Source organism: Lonchura striata, chromosome 2 (genome assembly GCF_046129695.1).
Source record: "Lonchura striata isolate bLonStr1 chromosome 2, bLonStr1.mat, whole genome shotgun sequence".
Classification (NCBI taxonomy): domain Eukaryota; kingdom Metazoa; phylum Chordata; class Aves; order Passeriformes; family Estrildidae; genus Lonchura; species Lonchura striata.
Genome location: NC_134604.1, coordinates 64,099,210 through 64,119,008, shown reverse-complemented (window position 1 = coordinate 64,119,008; position 19,799 = coordinate 64,099,210). Strand labels below are relative to the sequence as shown.

The following is a 19,799-nucleotide window of genomic DNA, read 5'->3' as shown; positions in this document are numbered from 1 at the left end:
GCAGTGTGGTAGGTGTTAATACAGCCCTTCTTTCCTTCAGCTGTGCTTATGTCCTTTTGTGATCTTTTGTAGAAGTGAAAAACAGTGTTTTGTGGAGAAAGCAGAACTCTGTTGGAGAGCTTTATGTTGTTTCGTCAGCTAATAATTTTGCATAAAGTGCCTAAACTAAACAGATTTTTATGTATAAAGATGAATAAATAAATGTATAAATAATCTGATTAATAACTCAACTTGATTTTCTAGTCACAAGCCTAGCTCCTGTTTTAAAACCAATTTCAAGTTGACTAGGGCAGGTTGTTAACAGGATGTAGCAATTTTCATTTCTACCTGTACAGCTGCGTGGCTGCAGAGGTGTTGTTGCAGAATGTGCTAGGGCGTTAAGCAGCATTTGTGCATTGTACTGCCCTACCAACACAGTAGGTTTACTGGGAAGAAGGTTGGAATTCTTCATGGTCCAAGAACAGATAGAGCAAGGTTGTTGCCTCTTATGTCTGGATTACTGAAGGGATGTAGCTGGTTTGCAGTTCAGTTTTTATTCTAGACCTTGTGGAAGGCTATTTTTGGCTTTATGTAATGGAGTAAGCCATTAAATAAAGACATCTTTTATTTAAGAAGGAAGAAAAGGTTTTGAAAGGACATATTAAAAATTCGTATTCTCAGCTTTTAATTTACGGGAATGGTCGAATACAAATGAGCTGTTAACAACATTTCAGTCCTGAAATGGTGATAGTTTCCAAACATTTAAGATCCAGTAGCAAGACCAAATAAAAATTAACTACTTAACCGATTGTAGACTTTATGATTTATCTTTTTCTATATGCTAGGATGACTTTTTTTATCCTCTTGTTTGCTTATTGATTCTTAGGGTCCTCTTTCAAATTTGTCAAGTATGGATTCTGTGTCCCTGAAGGTTGCAATGGTAAGCATTTATAACTTTCATATTATGGTGGTGATTCTGTGACATGGTAAAGAATACTGTTAATTATGTGATTAGAAGATATTCATCTGTAGTAGAAGATATTCATCTAATCAGTCCTACACTTCAAGAATAGCTGAATTGCATATCTGGGAATATTTTCTTTTGTAGTAATTTGACCACTTGAAGTAATAAATACATAAATTATTTCTGAAGGGCTAGTAGTAGAATATTATTTTCTAAGCCTTGAGATGCAGATCTTTACTTACAAGAATGCTGTCCCGTGAGTCATCTTAAATTGCTAAAAGCAAATACTTAGCTTTAATTAGTTTTAATCACCGAAGTTTCTTTTTTTGCCTCTTTGCTTTGAAATATAGGTTCTGCTATAATTTATAATCTTAGTCCTAAGGCTTTGATTTTATGCAAATAGTTCAGCTTTACTCAGAAGTTAGATTCTGGGTGTATGTCACAGTTATGGTTTTTTTAAGTTGAAAGCTACAATATATTTTAAAGCAAATTATCAGCTGATATTTTTTCTTAGAGTGTGCGAATGCTATTTTGCATAGAGATAGCAATACCACAGTTCAGTAGGCAATCATGTATAATCTCTCACTCTTCTTGCTTAGCCAAGTTTAGCTTTATTCTAAAAGTTTTAACTCTAAAGGCCTGCTCATACAGCAGTGTATGTGCACCACCATGGAGGAAAAAGGGGATTTAAAAAGGTTTTTAAAAACTTGTATGTTGAATGCATCCCAATGTGTAACCCATTTTTTTCTGTTCAGGATTTAAACCAGCAATTCCCAAGCTGGTTGGATGAACAGAACTCTGGCACAGAGCACTCAGTGGTTTACTCAGATCAGCATGCATTCTTATTAAAACTTAGGAATTTTGCATTTAAAATATTTTTTATTTATCATAGTCTTGTAGACTCACAAGAAATTTAAAGGCTGCAGCTTGGAGACCTTCTCTTTAAATTATACATAAGTAACACTGTTATCTGTAGTGGTACATAATAATTTCCCTTTAATAGTTAAGAATCCAGCTGTTTTATTTTTTTCATTACTTAACATCTTCTGTGAACACACTTTAACCACAATGGAACCAAGTATGCTGAAATCAAACCTACATAAATCCATCTACCAGCCTAATCTATTGGCTTCTCAGGATTTAAACCAGGGGGGAGTACTTAGAGGCAGATACACTGCCTCCCATTTATGCTTGAAAGCTTTCCAGGTTCCAGCCTTTTAAGTTGTTCATACATGCTTACAAATGCAATACTTTTTAAGTTCATACCCCTCTCAGCAAAAGCTCCCTTGCTTTCTAAACAAGGATAGAAAACCCTCAAAAATTAATTTGTAAGAACTTTGACATAATTACTGATTTTGGTCTGTGTTTTAAATGATGGCTAAATGGGGATTTTAGGATTTACCAGCTTAATAATATTAATTTAGTGAATGAATGAACAGGAAGATTGCCATCACTGGTTAAACTTACTTAGGGTCTCGTCTTAGTGAGTAGTTCCAAGGATGGAGATTATACAGGTTTTTTGTATAATCTGTTCAATGTTTGATGATGTTCCTGATAAGAATTTTTCCTCTCACTTTCTAATTAAAATGCTTCTTAGTGTAATATGTGTTCAGTATTCCTTGTGTTTTCACCTGTGAGAAGACCTGGTTTCATCTTCTCAGTAGTCACCCATTTGATCACACAGTCACAGAATGGTTTGGGTTGGAACAGACCTTAAGGACCATTTTCTTCCAACCTTCCTGCCATGGACCAGGTGTACTTTCCACTAGACCAAGTTGCTCAAGACCCCATCCTGCCTGGCCATGAGCACTGCCAGGTATGGGGCAGCCACAATTTTTCTGATTGACTGTCGAAGACAGGAGTTATATTTTTCTTAGAATCAAAGCACTGCTCTTCTTATCACTATATTTTGTGAGAAAGAGAAGTAGGCTTAGAAGCAGTTCAAGAAGCCTGAAGTGATGGATTTGCTCTTTATTTTTTCCAGCATAAGCAGTGACTCCTTGCCAAAAAGTAAAAAGAAACATGCAAAAAGAATCAAGCAACATGTCTAATTTGGACAGAATAGATAGTAGATAGCTCTGAAGCTGCCTTGTATTCCCTCTGCATCGAATAGACTTGTTGTGATCTTCAGTGTTGTATAAATACCTGCAACAGATGCATAGGAAGCTTAGATGGATAATTATAGAAGCTGAATTCTCATTATTTGTCCTCCACTCACATTTCTTAGAGTCAGAAACAACACTTTGGTGGCAGAAGTGCTGAAGTAAATAATTTGTTCTGGACAATTAAGTTATGTCTTTTAATGTAATCAGCGATATTTTCAGAAATTGTGGTTTTACCTGGTTTTGTGTAATAGCAAGTCATTAATATGTTGGTCTCATATTCTCTTCTTGAAGGCTCAGTTTGATCGCTATCTGTCTGCTCCAGATAGTCTGTTAATGGCCCAGCTGAATTTCCTTCTGAGTGCCACTGTGAAGTAAGTACCTTGCCTCTGATTTTCTATTATGCCTGAATAATGATCACAGAGATGAATTTGATTAGGTTTTAGTGAATCATTATGAGAATTCAAGTTATCAGTGGTGATGATATTTGCCCTGTCCTTTGGGTCACAATTCAGTTGTGTACTGACTCTCCTCTTTTTGAACAAACAGCAAGGAGTATCTAATTCTGTAACTTTCTGAAGTAGTTACCTTTGATTTAAGAGACACCATCAAGGTGAATTACATTTTGAATGTATTCTGCTGTGTCAGCAGTTTTTTGCCAACTTAGTTTTAAATTGGTTTAGAATTATTTTGTAATTCCAAAGACAGGTGAAATATATAATTCTCCAAGTTTTCTTTTATCCCCACTGCTTTGTCAGTTTTAGAATTTTCACCTTTGTTGTCTTCTGCTGTGGAATATTGGCATTCTGTCTTATTGAATATTTTGCTGAGATTATTTTACTTTTCACCTAATTTATTTTTTTAGAGATTTATTCTTTGAAGTATGGAAGTAAGAACTTTATTATTTATATCTTATCTTGTTTTTTGAATATAACTGAACCCCAAGGCTAGGGAAAGTGCCACGAATTTCTTTCCAATTAAATGTGAACCACATGAAGACTTTCTGTAGTACTTAAACTCAGAGAATTATATGTTGCACGGATCAAAAACTTTCTTTGACATGATTTTTCACACTTTTGTGAAGAATGCAGATAACCGAATATACCAGAAACCCAGACAAGTACATAACATTTTACATAATTCAACAGTATTTGGAGTTTCTTTACTAGTGCTTGTCCTCAGTGGGGTTGTAGAGCATCTTGCAATTAAAAAAATTATGTGTCAAAGGAAAAATAATTATTGTTGGGAATTGAATAGAACAGTTGATTTGGAAGGGACCTACATTGATCAGCTAGTCCAGTTCCCAGGTTGTTGTGCTGCATTTCTCCGGTTGTCCTCATCCAGAGACTTCCAGTGTGTCACCATGGAGCATGGCTGGGCACAGGGAATGCTGGTGGTTTTCAGCTGCCATTGCCATAGCTCAGCTGGCAGAGCTGACCCTTTAGTGGGAGAGCTCTACTCTCTGTACAGATGAAACAGGGTAGCTTGACCAGTAATGTAATTGAAACATCACACCTGCTTCTCAGTGTCAGGGCATTAAACCTGTATTTTAGCTCTTGATGTATTTTCTTTAATGTAGGTCTATTTAAAAATCATAATGACAGTAAATGTATTTTGAAAGCCTCAACTTTCCATTGCTAACACAGAGACAATTTAAGAGGTAGACTCTGTGCTACCATAATGAGTGGCACAGTGAAATTACTTGAACTTAATCAATCCTTCTGTCAGATGAACCAAGATAAACTAGTTATGTAGGCACTCTTAGCCTTATCCCATTGATAAGCTTTTTAAACCTCTCAGCACATGTTAAGCTGAATTCATTTCATCTTGCAGCAGTGGACAGTTGAGAGGTAAGAGGGAAGGTGTGTAAGGATGACTGCTATAGCTGCTTCAACTCAGCTAACATGCAGAAGTTTATTAACCTAATATAATAAATGCTGTATGTCAGGTTCTGCTCAGAATGAAAACAAAATAAATCAGTTAGCCCATTAGCCTTCAGGCAATTAGCTTTAAACACAAGCAATCCTTCTGAAATTAAAATACTCATTTACAGAGATGCTTGTGATGCTTGTTTTTGGATAGTCAATATTTTTGGTAGTAAATAAGCCTTGAAAATTCTGAATGTTCTCAAAATTCAAGCAAAACTTTTAGCCAGTGCTATAATTTTAATCCCTGGCTATAGTAGTTGGAATTTTCAGTTTTGAAGACATTTTGCTGGAGATCAGATAATTGAGAGCTCTAACCTATGAGTTCTTTGCTTCTCAGAATCAGACCACATGCTTTGATGAGGGACCAGCTTATTATATACTCATGGGCAATATCATTTAAGCTTTGCAAATGCGAATCCTTCCAACACTATCAGTGCATGTTCTTGTCTTTCAAATTCCTTCACTCATTTAAAAAGCATTAAACTATGTATTCATATGCTTGTTGGTCTTGAAAAGCTCTTTTCATTTGTGTTGGATCACAGAAACTGAATGCTGAAATTACTATTTTTAGCAAGTGCTGCCATTTGTGTTAGTAATAAATGTATCACGTTGTTATGGCAACTGAAATCCTAATGTACTGATTAATGGCACTGACATTATTTGATTGAACAACACATGTGATTCTGTTCAATTCTCTGAATATTTTAACAAACTTCTTTTATTTATTCATTTGGTGCATTAGTTCTACACAAATTCAGTGTGCAATGCTTTCATAAAAGATTGTCATGTTACAATACCTTAGTGATCCTAAGCTGAGGTCAGAGACAGTTGTCTTCCCTGAGCACCCTGAATATATTTCCCTTATAATAGATTTAGATTTGCTATTATAAGTGCAGTCTTTTTTTCAGGTGTTCTAATAACCTAGTAGTACTGGCAGTTGCTGCTCTATATAGAAAAAACTGGACACTGTGTCAGAACAAAATGTGGGTTTGGTCTTCTAATCTGCTTTCTCATAGCTTCTGTTCATTAATGTTTCCTGTAAAGACTAGGATTTTTATACTTGATCTTTGAAATTTCTTTAACTTGTCAATTCCCAACAGTCTGTGAATTCAGCACTGATTTTAGTGGATTCAGTTTCATTGTCTTTGTTTCTCTGCTGCATATTACAGCAGGGCTGAATCTGGATTTGTTGTTACCTTGGTTTCTTCAGCTTCCGCTGGAGTTCCCATTGCATGGGGTTGGCAGTAAAATAGTTGTAACTGCTGTTCCTAATAGATGAAAATTCATCTGCTACTGTAAGCACCATCACCATGATGATTAAAGTAAACTGATTCAATGGGCAATGTAAATTAAAATTATTAGGTTGTCTTCAAAAGCTTTCCAGTTAAATTTAGCATTCAGTCTGCATTGTTACTCATTTATCGCCAGAAAAAATAATAGGACACAGACTTCATAGCATTGTTGGTAAAAGGTTGTGTTTTAAATCTCTGACCACTATCACTAGTTTTTGTCTGATTATGGAATCATAATGGTATCTTGCTGTCAAGATAAAGCAAATAGAATATATTTACTAATAGATGAAAAAAAAGTATGTATTTACAAACACAGTAAGAAGCCACTGGAGGTAGAAGACAGATCACTGAGTTTATCAGTCTTTTAAAAGATACAGACGAGTGCAGGTGGGAAACTTATGTCTGCAAATCAAATCCTTCTATTAGCTTTTGCTTGACTGTAGAAATAAAGAAGCTCCTGTCTTGATTATCAGGTCACATATGTGCATTTATCTGTGTATGATACAACAAAAGAAAGAGCCTTCTTTTTTTAAAATTTTAATGTTTATTTTTAATGTATATCTTTAATTCCTTATTTGTAGTACAGTTATATTCCCTACAAGTTGCAAATTATGTTATTTTGTTTTGGTTTTTAGAGAGCAGATAATAAAACAGTCAACAGAACTCGTCTGCAGAGCTTACAGTGAGTTATATGCAGCTGTGATGGATCCTTCAAATGAATATAAAGATCCAGAAACCATCCTACACAGATCTCCTCATCAAGTTCAGGCACTCCTTTCATAGTCTTGCGTCCCCCAAATTAATCAGAATCCATAATTCTGTATTTCTTGAGTATTTGCATTGAATTATTTTTCTGCTTTGAATTCGGATGTGTAACTGTATAGTTAAGATATGTAGGAATGCAGTTTTCTTTAATCTGCTTGGCAGAAGTCTAGTCTTTCCTGTGTCTTTGAATACTTTCAATAGGCCAGAAAATAGAATATAGTTTGAAAATTATTTTAATGTATTTCTCTGATGGAAGTGGACCTTGACAATGTGCAATCTCTTTGAAAAAGGAGAAAAGCTTTTTTCCTTGCTGTACATAATCCTTTGAACTACAGGTTTAACCTGTCTGTTATGACCTCACAAATATTTTTATTTGCTCTATTGTCTGTTCTCTCACCCTTTGTCTCACCCTGCCATCAGTAAACACCAATAACTGAAATTTTAATACAACTGATACACTTTGAATGACTCATGCATCACTTTGCAGCTTATAAATCATTTCAGAGTATTTGATGCTCTTTTGAAAATCCTGTTGATTAAATCTTTGAGGGGAAATTTGTGTGGTTTTTTTGCAATCTGTTATCTGGTGTTTTCTGTCAGGAAAAGAAATGTTTGAATTACACACTTGTATATAACCTGGAAGTTAATTCTTTAAATTATTTTTATAATTCTGTTTTACTGGAAGGATTTTGGTTTAGCGCAATTGTTTTCAGTAAGAATCCTTGTATCAGTTGAAGCATACTTATCTCCTAAGGCTGGGACCAGTAACAATGTAGGTTAGGAAAGCGGTTTGCACAAAAGTATGGCCATTCCTCCCTCACATGTACGTGATTTTTGTTTTGTTTGTTTTTTATGTACAGAAAAAGTCCATCTGCTCTAGTACAAGTATTTACTCAGTTCATAACCCATCAAGAGATTTTCATGGTTTACATGACTTGGGATTTATGTGGGAGAGCTGGGGTGTCTAGATGTCCCAGCCTAATACATAGAAAACCGTAAGTGAAGCTTTCATTTCTTTCCTCCTTCGGTGCAAGCTGAAGCTTCCCCCTGTAGAAGCTCTGATATTACAGAGTTATGATTTAGGGGACTTCTGCTTCCAGGAAAAGATGAAAATAAGTAAGTAGGATATTTGTTCTCTGTTGGGTCTTGGAATAATTATCTGCAAATTCCTTAAACATAGTTATTCTTTAAGAAAGTACTATTAAAGAGAAACTTTCAGGAAACAAAAAGTTAGTAAAATGGATTTGTGACTACCTTGGGTTTTTTTCAGGTGTTCTAATAACACCTAATAACAGGTTTCTTTGTTCATTTGTTTTTATAGGATAATTTAAGCAAACTGTTTCATTGGAAGCATTTAAGATTTTCTTCTCTTTGTTACTGTAGGAGTGCCAGAGTTATTACAGTTGCCTGAGGTTAGTCTCACAATATATGTGGCTTATTTTATGTACATCAAGGGGGAGAAAAGCAGTCATTCATATTGAATAACTTATTTTACTTTTATTAGTAGTAATAGTCCACATATAAAATACATACTTGGTGGCAGCCAAGTCTGCAGCTTAGTGTATGCTTGCAAAAGAGCAAGACATAAAGAACAGCAGCAATACATTCTAGCCGCTTGGAAGACTCATTGCACAAAATGCATTCAGTGCGCTCAGAAAGCAGCTTCTGTGGTAATGCCACAATAAAGCAATAGCTCCTTTTCCAAATGGGAGTAATTTGTTGGTATAGAAAGTGTAAGTGTCCCTGGAGTTCTTCATCCAGGAATAAATCTTTCTGTAAATATGAATGTTAGATTTATTCTGTTTAAAATCTCTAGACCTATAAGACAAAAAATTCCAGAAGCTTAGAAAAGCTCTAATGGAAAATTACCAGGTAAGTCTCTTTCTATTACTCAGATTTTGCCTTGCCATAGTATACCTTCAGGCGGCTGTTCATTGTTGTTTAATAATGTTAATATTGCTTAATATGCCTGTAATTATTATCTAATATATGACAATTACATCAGTTGTGAAAGGACTATAAATTAGCTTGAGATGAGCATACTCATAAGAGTGAACTTTTTCCTGAAATAATGCTCAACATCAGTCTCCAATAATCAGTAGCTTGCATGAGGAGTTGCTTCCAATGTTTGATTCCTTGTAGAGACTTACTAATGATTTTGTCTTCTCTTAGTAAAAATACAAAAGCTATAGAAGTTGTAGTTTAGGAGAATTAAAGTCAATAGCTAATTTTGATCTGTGCAATTAAAGCTAATGACCAATGGTCATAAATAAGAAAGGACATAAATAAAAATATTTGAGTTACTGACTCTTGTCTTCCATGTTGTTATTTTCTCTTCCTTGCCTTGCTGTGAGTAGGAAGGAAAATGTGATTAGATTATGACCTGCCTTTTCCATCTTGGTTTTTCTGACCCTTTTATTTTACAAATTCCCAGGACTTCCTCACTAGGAACCTTGATGTTGCAGTTCCCTGATCAGCTAGTGGATCCATAAGCATTGCAGTAAATGAAATGAGTCTGGGTGTCAGTAGCTGGCCCATTTCCAGACCAGTTCCTGCAGCTCTGACTTGAGCATCCCATGTCTGAAGAGATGCTCCTGTGGCTGGGCTGAGTCAGTCAGCCCTTCTGCTGTTGGGCCTTATCACTTTTCCTGGAGGCACATGGCTTTTCCTGGAGAGAGCAAGTCCCCTCTCTGTGCTGGGCCGTGACTGGGGAAGGTGGGAGGAGAGAGGGGTTTGCTCACTGCCCACAGCAGGCAGCACTCACTGCATGTGACATGCTGACAGCCCCGTTCTGAGAACAGATGTGTTGTCTGGTACAAAGAGCACTTTCCTGGGAAGTGGGAGAGCTGGGTTCTGGGCCAAAGGAGTTTGGAATCAACATATCCCATCTTCCTGGCGAACACCCAGCCCTCTGACTGTTGTGTAGTAAGAGATGGGGCAGGTCTGTTTCTTCTCTTTTGAGTTCAGCAGCTGTGCATAAATCAGTGCAAAATATGGGGGGCAGGAAATGGAATAAGCAAGGAGGAGTGTGGCCCTGTGGCATGTACGTAAGGGGTCTCTGAGACCTCCAAGGTCAGGATCTTCCTGTGTTACATCTGGACCTTATCTTTGTTTCCAATACATGAGTCCCTGAAATACAATCGGGTTCCCAGGACTTCTGTCACCCACGGAGTATCCAGTGAGCAGCAAGACACGGAGTTGGGCTTGGGCTGGACCCAAGGTGGTTGATCTGTGCTGGTGGCAATTCCTATGTGTTCACTCCTACGTGTACAATTTCCTCCTTCCTGCTTTATAAATATTCACACCACTGAGGAAATAAAATATAAAAGTTGTTTTAATTACAACAAGCAAGCAGCAACCCAGACATGGTGATTTTTTGTTTTCTGTTACAGGAAAAGAGAAACTTGCAGGGGTTTGGAAAGGTGATAATCTATTTGTTTTGCAGCATTTCAAGTGCTCCTCCCTGTTCGCTAAGATTTATGACTCTAGCCCTGCATTTTGTCTGTTAGACTCAGCTGTAATTATTTTTATTAATGTTTTGAAATATGTGTTGAGGGAAAATACTTTCAGAACTGCTAAACTTTTCCATTTGTTTAAAAAAATGTAACTGTTCTTTGATCCCTTTACTTGCCTTGCTGAATCACTTTGTGGACAACCCAGGGGGTGGGACACTTACAAAATTTTGAAAATTAAACAAAGAGGTTAGACATATTTCCATGAGCAAAACACACCCTCCAGAAAGGAACATAGACATGGGTGTGGGTTTATTTGAAATCCACTGCCACCTGCTTCTGAGGGAAAATATGGGAAAAGAGACATTTGCTTATGATGAGAACACCCATCCAAAACAGCCCGGCTAAGGTTAGATGCTGCAAATGGATGTTTAATTGATGTTATGCTTGAGAAGTTCAGAGGATTTCCAAAAATCATGTAACTCAACTCACATACTGAATTTACTTGGTAAAGATTTCCAGAACTGCTCCATCTTTTCCCTACCAGTCTTGAGAATTTTGCAAACTTTATTTCAAGCCAATCTAGCAACTGCTGCACAAATGCTAACCCTTGAATATTTAGATTAAAATGAGATGCTTTGAGTCAGCCAGTACATACAAAGCAGTAGTTGAACACAGAGCAAATGTGTTTCTTGAAAGTTTTTAAAATGGGAAATTAATATAACTTGAACTCAGATGTTTGTCCTGAGGGGTAGGAGAGGCAATGCCATTCATGTGGCAGGGCAGATCTCTCTGGCAATCCACTACACAGTAGAAGTCAGCTTCACTTTTTCAGAATCAAAATCCTTGTAAATTTTTATAGGTGCTCATGTGCTGTGTTGTGCTCAGCTGTTGGTTCTCCAGCGAGGCGGCCAAGCTGTGATCCAGGGGGATGTCCATGCCTGGTGTACGTTGTTACCAAATGCTCAAAAGCTGGGTGAACCTCTTGGCACACAATGATCCTTTTCCAATATCCTAACTGTATTCAGCCTTTAGTAAAGAGGCACTTTGTGCAGAGCTGATGTAGTCTGAACTAAACACAGGACATTGTTCCTGGCTTGGTCCTCATCTACCTGTTTATCCACCCAGAGATGGTGCTGGTAGATCTCCAGCAATCTGCAGAATCCTCTGGTGCAAAGCTAAGGAAAGGCAAAGCACAGAGGAGCCCTTTACACCTGAAAATGCACGCTTTTGTACATTACTATACATATCTTGTGTGCATTAAGGTCTGAATTAGGGTATGACCCCCTCATGCTACAGTTGTCACAGCAACTTCGCATACAATGGAAAGATGAACCACAAAGGCTTTGCTCTTAACAAAAGTTTGTTTTGACTGGCTTGCTTTAGTAATAAGGAAACCTTGGTGGAACAAGATATGGCTGAAAGGTGTTTGATAGATTACTGCAGAGGACCTGGCAGAAAAGAAAGAGACTGTTGCATGTTTCATATTCAGACAACGAAGCTTTCACTTGCTGCCTAGTTCACAGATGTGGCATTGTCAAATTGCAGGAAAATGCCTGGCAGACTGTATCATTGACTATTTTAGGGAGGAAAAAAAATCAGAACACACTATTTATAGAAGCCACACAAATAAGTTCTGAGTTCTTATCAGCCAAAGATAACATTAGTTGTGATTTATCAAAGTAATCTTTATTTTATGGAAAATGGATAATAGGGTGTAATTTAATCCTCTGTGAATGTAATGTATATTTCAAAGGGTTCTATTTTGTCAATAAATGCATTTGTTGTACTTGTTAAACTAATTATTCTGGTTGCTGTTTCTTAGGACAGGATAAAAGATGCCCATTAATGAAAATGGTAAGGAAAAGATGGGTTTGAAAGTTTGTGAAAAATTTTGTACTCATTGCAAGCCAGATTTCTGAACAAAACAGATTTTGCCCTCACTGCAAGCCTGTGTAAACTGAGTTTGTGCAGATTATACATTTTTATTTTTTATTAATTAAAAAATAAACAATTACCCCAGAAAATTAATCTATTCTGTGCTTCACCTGCTACAGCCATCAGGGTCTCCTCCAACGTTTTTGGCTATCAGTGCTGGCACAAGCTACCAACCCCAGAGCTGAGCGCTAGCAGTGTGGGTGATGTTCCTGGCTGGTTTTCTCTCCTCTCTGCATTTTTTCCACCCTGTGCAAACACATTCCAGGAGTCACAGAGAAAGTGAAAAGGGAAGAAAATTGAGCTGTCTGGGTGCATCCTGTGCCAGTCCCTGGCCAGCCATGCACCATTCACTGGGTGAGGGAAAGTTTTGCAGGGGCAGAGCATGGGGCTGAAGTTCTGTTGAGTCTTGGCTCTGAGAGGGGTTCTGGCAGCAGTGCCAGGGTGTAGAGGCAGGACATGAGATCATTCTTTGGATCTGCAGCTGACCTTAAAAGATCAGAAAGTCAGAAGTGGGTAAGAGTCAGAAGAGGATATATGTTTTATTATAATAATCTTTTCATTTTTTCCTTAGCGTTTTGTTGTCCTTGCTTGTAGCCCGGCAGCCTCATACACTTTCAATAGGAATTTATGAATGATTTTAAGAGAAAGACTTTTAAAAGACTAGCTAAGCTCTTAAACGTCTTCTCCCATAGAAATGTCTCAGAAAATGATCCTTAGAAGGACCAAGTTATGGAGAAGTCATTAATGGTCTTTTCCTGATTGTCTGTAGCAGTTTTGCATGATCATCCCATTTTCTTGAGTTTCCTTGTACTCTCTGTCGTAGAAACTGTCCAAGCGCAACATTTCTAATTGTGAATTACTGTATCCAGTGGTTTCAAAGGACCTCAGATCTCCTGGATACAGAGGTGAGAAACCTTGGTCACATGTCCAGCTCCCAGGGCCCCACTGGAGAGATTGTAGAGCAGATCTGTCCTCTCCAGCACTTCCCCACCTTGCTCTGAGGACACCTACCTACTTCAGCAGGAGAGACTTGCCCCGGTACACAAAGAACAGTTCCTCTGCTGCCTCCACTACCTCTGTCCTGAGTGCAACTCACAGCTTGGGATAGGGCTGTCCATCTCCTTCTCCGCTGAAAAGAACAGGAGAATTACCAAGCTGCTTGATTTTTGTAGGTGAAAAAAGCCTTCACTTCAGCAGCCTTGCAGTCAGAAATCTGAGTGGCAAGCTCAACCCTTCCGCCTTTGGATCTGGTGGTCCTGCTGCCTCACACCTAAATACTGTGGGAGCAAAACTTTATCTGTGTGAAGATCCATCCCCAGCTGTAGCTCAGAGAGAAAGGCTCACCAGATCTGTGCCTCAGATCTGGTGCTCCAGCCCACCCCAGGACAGCAGACTGGATGTCTTCTCACAGCAGCCCTGCTAACGCTGCAAGGCAGAGCTGATGTGGGGGGCTTCCAGGACAGCAACCCAAGCAAATACCAGGATCAGCTTGCCAGCACTTTCATGAGGAAAGGGCTCTGAATCTGAGGATGCTCTATCCTTGCTGTGCTCCCTTTGGTTTCAGTAATAATTTCTACTTTAACACGCTCATGCACTATTTGGTTATTTTATAAAATACACAAATTTCTGTCAATCCCCTTCCCCAGGCCTTCTTGGCAGCAGTCAGGAATATCACAGTAGTGATAATGCTACATCAATTTTCTAATTAAATTAGATCAGTTTTGAAAGTTCTTTGAGTTTTATGTTTCTATACCCAGAATGACAATAAGGACTGAAAACTGCCAACCATATCCAGAGCTGCATCAAAAGAAGCAAGGCCAGGAGGGTGAGTTGATTGTGCACCTCTAATTTGCTCTTGTGAAATCCTTCCTGGAGTACTGTGTTCTGCTATGGGGCCCCCAGAATAAAAACATGGACTTTTAGAAGGAACACTTCCCACCCCTCTGATTGCTGAGGCAGAGCCCAGGGAGAGAGGTGATTTCCACACAGGCAAGTGCAGAATCTTTTCCAGTAATCCCTACTGAGCAGAGGAAAATAGCGACCTTACGTTCAGGCTTACATTTTTATGTAAACACTGAGTGAATGATGTGTCTTTTACTTCGGGGAATTGATATGCACTGAGAAAATTGCAGAAAGGTGAGATGTGGTATTTTTTACCGGTATTTTTTCTGTCCTGCAGAGCCTGTGTTGTCTTTCATAAACAGGTGAGGATGTGTCTGTGGTTGTGAACATGTTCTTCCTTTTTCTTCTTGGAAATCCACTCTCAATGAGTCTGGAACATTAGATAAACTGGTGCTAATGAAATAAAAGGTTTTATTAGGTTACACAACGGCATGCAGTGACTTAGAGGACAAAGTGAAATATTTACTCAGGCTAATTTTAGGAAACAAAACAGCTAAAGAGGCCACAAGTAAAACAGCTGAAAACAAAAATTGCATGTGTCAGGTAGATTTGTAAATTAATTGTGGGGATAAATAATATAAGGGTGTTATGTGGAGAGCAAGTTACTTTTTTTTTTCTAACTTTCTATTGTAAGTCTTTGCAGTTACCTCCCCACACACCCATTACACGATTGAACTTTGGATCAACTCCGCAAAACTTCAGCATATGAAGTGACTTCATGGGAATGTAAACATGTACTTAACTTGGAGTCCAACAAGTGCTTGTGGCCCAAAGACACCTCTTATTGAGGGCTCGGCTCACACTGATGTCAGGAGCACAGGACTGGGTGCTCAGTGATGCTTTTCTGATCAGGTCGAGAAAATTGCTTCAGAAGAGATTAACTTGCTTTGGAATTGCTTATCTCCACCCACAGACACCACAGTGGTGCCCAGTTTAGAGACAGCTATCTGCAAACTGGAAACTGAGTTTGTTTGGGTTGGCATAGCTTTAAGTAACTAGAGATTCCAGCATGGCCTAAAATACCCTTAAATGCCACAAACCCAGCAGAAACAAAATAATTGAATGGGCACTTACCCAGCCAGGTGCATACACACACTCCTGTCTGTATTTTTCCGGACAGAATGTGTAGGCTGCAACCTTTCCCAGATATTTTTGAGCAATATCCTCCTCAGCACGTCTGGGATGTCATGAGACCTAAGCTCTGCCACTGCCAGCCTGGAGCCCAGCTCATGAACAGCCTGCTGCTCCACACTCCTCATTCCACAGGTGCTTCCCTGACTGCAGCCACAGCAAGAGCAGTTTGTACAGCAAAATTGAGGCTGAGACCCCCTAATTGCCTCTATCTCCTCCATCTGAAAACTCAACAGCCAGTGCAAACCCCACACTCCTGAGCAGAGATTACTTTACATGATTTAGTAGGCATTTATTTCTCCCATCTCCTGATGTCATATTTTCTCACCAGGTAAGCAAGTACACATTCCTGAGCAGCACCAGCATTTCTGAGATTGATTTTACTGATTTTCTGGATGGAGAAATGCAGTGGATTTAAAATGTGCTGTTTGGGTACTGAGATTTACAGAAGCAGAAAGTTTTTCGCTTCCCAGACACTTATCCTGGATACATTTTCTGTACTCATGATGTTCTTGGGCTAGAAAAGTTGCTCCAAATGTTGCCTAAGTGGAAACCAGAATTAGCTCAGAGCTCTGTTGCAGGTGACTGAAGTGGGTGGAGTGGCAAAAGGTGAAGCATGGGACTGACTGCCTGATTTTTTCATAGTTTGTTTTTCCATTGAGTTCCCATATTTGTAGAAGTTTCCACACACAATTCAGCACACAAATAATCCTAGTGCATGTATATATTTCAAATGCAGCAGGTGAATTCAAAGGGAGGGGACATGTGCACACGTATGTTCTTGTGACCTCCATCCCACAGGTACATGAAAGGCTGCAGTTGGTTTGAAGTTTGGTCCCTCAGCAGAGGTACAATCTTGAAATAACCTTTAAGAGTGTACTATCACACATGAGTTTTTTTCTGACTGCAACTGAAGACAGAGAAATAACATTCTTCTGGTCAAGGGCTGAATCCAACAAATGTACTTGGAGGAAACTCCCAATCCAGATCTCTCCGTGGAGAACACTGACAGTGAGATTTTAACAAACCAGTAGGAAAAAAATGTTCCTTTCTGCATTTTGGTGTATAAAAATATGAGCAAAAATTTATACATATATATTGGCCAATGTTTACACTTTCGGAGAATCTCCCATTAACCTCAGATTTAATAGATTAAAATGAATATATTCACTGCAATTTTATTCCCTCCTAAAAGGAAAAAGAGACAAATTTAATGGTAATCTGTAACTTGGATATTGATGCTGCTTGTTGTTAAAAGGGCACAGAACATGGAAATTCCCCAGCAGACTTATTTTCCATTTATCTGTTTTCTAAACCATGCTTTTCAATAGTCCACATATTTAAAGCTCAATCTTCACAGTATGTCCAGATTTTTGCTATGCAAGTGGAAATACATGGAGTGCTGTGAATTTAGATCCACATTTTTATAAGATGCCCATTCTTTCCAGTTTCAAGACATAATACAGAACATTTGCAAATCCTTTATGACTCTCCTATATACACATTTTTATTTTAGACTCAAGCTGTTAAATGTGTTGTCTGTGGCTGATTTCTTGTGAAAAGTCTTAACTGCAGCAATGATTAAAAGCAGGTTTTGGTCCAAAAACCCTGATGGAGAAAGAAAGCAGGAGAAAACAACGTGTGCAGTGTACACTTTGAATGCAACAGAGCAAGAGTTAGCTTAATACTTCAGTCAGAGAAGGTGAAAAGCAGTTTCGTTTGGCACTTTGTATCTCCTCGCCTGTAGATCCCAGCTCCTGAGAATGGGAAACCCTAAAATCACAAGTCAACAAAGAAGAGATTCCCTAGAATCAGAGGAAGTGTGAGGGATGTGAGCAAGGAAAGATAGGGTTTGCAGAAAGACATGCATGGAAAATGCTCATGAGAGGCAGAGACTACTTAAGGCAGAAATTAAGATACAAGTGGCCCAGAAAACATGACAGGAAGCTGCTCTAGACCTTGATGGCAGAGTGAAAGGCAGAGGAAAGTCTGGCAAGCTCAGATAAAGGAGGTGGTTGCAGCCTGAGTGATGGGGAGGGGAATGTGCAGAGGCTGCCAGGACACAGGGAAGGAGGGAAAGGTATTTCTGGGGAGGGGGAGTGAGCGGCAAGATCAGAGGGTACTCACTGAGCAATGAAACAGAGAGGAGAAAATTAACACGGAGCTAGCGATCACTCTGGAGTGAAGGATCCTGCCATGTGCAGGAAATGGCAGGCAAGAATAAAGACTTTTCAGGTTTCAGGTAATGACAGTTCAGACAGGCCCATCTGTGTCAGAAACATCAGTACAGTCTATTGCAGACGTTCACATGTCAGGCACAGAGAAAGAAAACCCCCTTCATATAGAAAACACCAGAGTCACTTTCACCTTTCCATAAGCTGCCAAGCCCCACAGCTAGCCCAATCCTTGTTCCCATTTGCAGTGCCACAGACTGTATGATGCAGCCTGCAGGTGATGGAGACAGGAGGGTCTGTGCCTGTCCCCTGTCCCTGTGGATAGAGGGACTCTGGAGAGCCTTGGAGGATGCTGGGGAGAGGCAGTAGGGATGCACTCTGCCAGTGTGACCCTTTCTGCTTTCCAGTGAGCTCTGTGGGAAGAGAAAGGGAAGTGAGAGGAACAGATGGAAACTGCCCTGCCTGAGCTCCAGCAACCCTGATGCCATTGTTAGCTGATGATGTGGAGCGGTTTGCTTGGAGCAGGGGGACAAGCAAGGGAGAGGTTTGCAGTGCAAACAGCAAAACAGGAAATCTGGGTTTCTTTCCTGTTGTCACCACTGGTGGGGAAGTCAATCTCTGTGCTTCAGTTCCCCCACCCTGGGTGTTGCAAACACTTGACAGGAGTTAAGAACAGGCTCTGGTCCTGGCAGGGTGGGAGGAGCCTGAACACACACACATATGAGGAGTGGGCTTCTCTGCTGGTTTTTCACATCCAAAACCACAGCTCCAAATAAGCAGCTATTTTATTCCCCTGATGCTGACACTCTAATCTGAATTTTTCCTCTCTCCTTGTTATCCAGCTATAGGGTGCAGGAGAAAGGCAAGGAGGAGGCTCTGCCCAGCCCTCCTCGTGCATCCATATGTGTCTGCTTGCAGCAGGAGATTAAAATTGCTTACCTGCCCTTCTTACTCTGCTTCTCCAGCAATGTTGTAGATGATGCCAGATCTCTGCCCTCATCTGAAACACCATTTAGCAGAGACTATGAGGTTGTAAAGTGGTAAGAATAGTTGCCTACTTAAATACTAAATGAGGTCCTAAAGCCAGAACAAGCAGCCTGCATCAAATTATTCAGAAGGTAGCTCAGGTCTAAAGCATGGGTACGTGCCTGTGGAGGGCAATTCCAGGGTTATAAGCACCTACAGAACCACAGTTTTGGCCCTGCCTAAGAATTCACCCAAAGTAATTGCAGCTTTAAGGCTTTGTTTATATTTTTGCTGCTGTCCATATTTATTGAAAGAGATTATTTTTTCATGTTCCAACTACCCAGATTAAATTTTTCACTGAGAGCAGTGTCTGCTGTCTAAATAATTGTTTCTTGTACATTAGAGACAGAACTGACTTTCTCCAGCCCCTTATACTGTTGGTTCATCCTATAAAGACATTGTTAAGCTGGTCATGGGGAGTAGAGATGGGGAATGGGGGTAGAGATAGTGCAGATATTTACCCTTGCCTAGGTTGTCCTTATAAATACTTAAGATCTCTTACCTAATAAGTGAAGGTTTATTTTACATGCTACACCCTTTTCCTATTCTCTTCTTCTGCCCTTACCTTTTCTATATCAGAATCATCCGACTCTCTTTATCTTGTCACTTTGACACTCTTCTTTTGCTGCTAATGCAGTTTCCCTCTTTTACCTCCCTTCCCTTGTGAAGTCTCCTTGCCTTTGTGCCCTTTTCCAGGAGCATCATCTTCTAGCACAAACTGCAGATTGTATCTCTCAGCCTTCTCCATGGTGGTTGATTTTAATCCTTAGTCCTAGTCACTTGTGACTAATTGGATTGCTTTCATAACTCATAGACATTTGCACTGGGAATTTCCCCTCTGGTAATTTAAATTTAAGTAGCTCTGCTCTCAGTTGTTACTATTTTCAATCAGAGACATTTCATTGTGAAAAATCAGGTTCAGGGTGGGTTTTCCTCCAACTTATTTATTTTGAAGACCATTAAGGTGTATCCTCTAGAAAAGGGGATTTCTTTTTTAGCCTTTTCCTTTGTTTTATTTCTGTTTGTTTGTTTGATTTGTTTGTTTGCTTCTTCTAACAGTCACAAAACCTAGAAGAGAAGGTTTTAATTTAATTTCCCCCTCTTCCCACATCCAGCATTCTCAAGCCGTTTCTCCTGTTTTCTATC

At 39.2% G+C, this 19,799-nt stretch overlaps 1 protein-coding gene across 1 annotated transcript in view; it reads left to right on the top strand.

Moving 5' to 3' along the window:
• Positions 1 to 9,337, top strand: part of COG6 (component of oligomeric golgi complex 6) — a 54,397-nt gene extending 45,060 nt beyond the window's left edge. The window contains exons 17-19 of the mRNA XM_021526614.3: positions 866 to 919; positions 3,340 to 3,419; positions 6,901 to 9,337. Of these exons, the coding sequence (XP_021382289.2) occupies positions 866 to 919; positions 3,340 to 3,419; positions 6,901 to 7,048 (282 nt within the window). The 3' untranslated portion in view covers positions 7,049 to 9,337. The remainder of the gene's footprint in view (positions 1 to 865; positions 920 to 3,339; positions 3,420 to 6,900) is intronic.
• Positions 9,338 to 19,799: the final 10,462 nt, after the last annotated feature.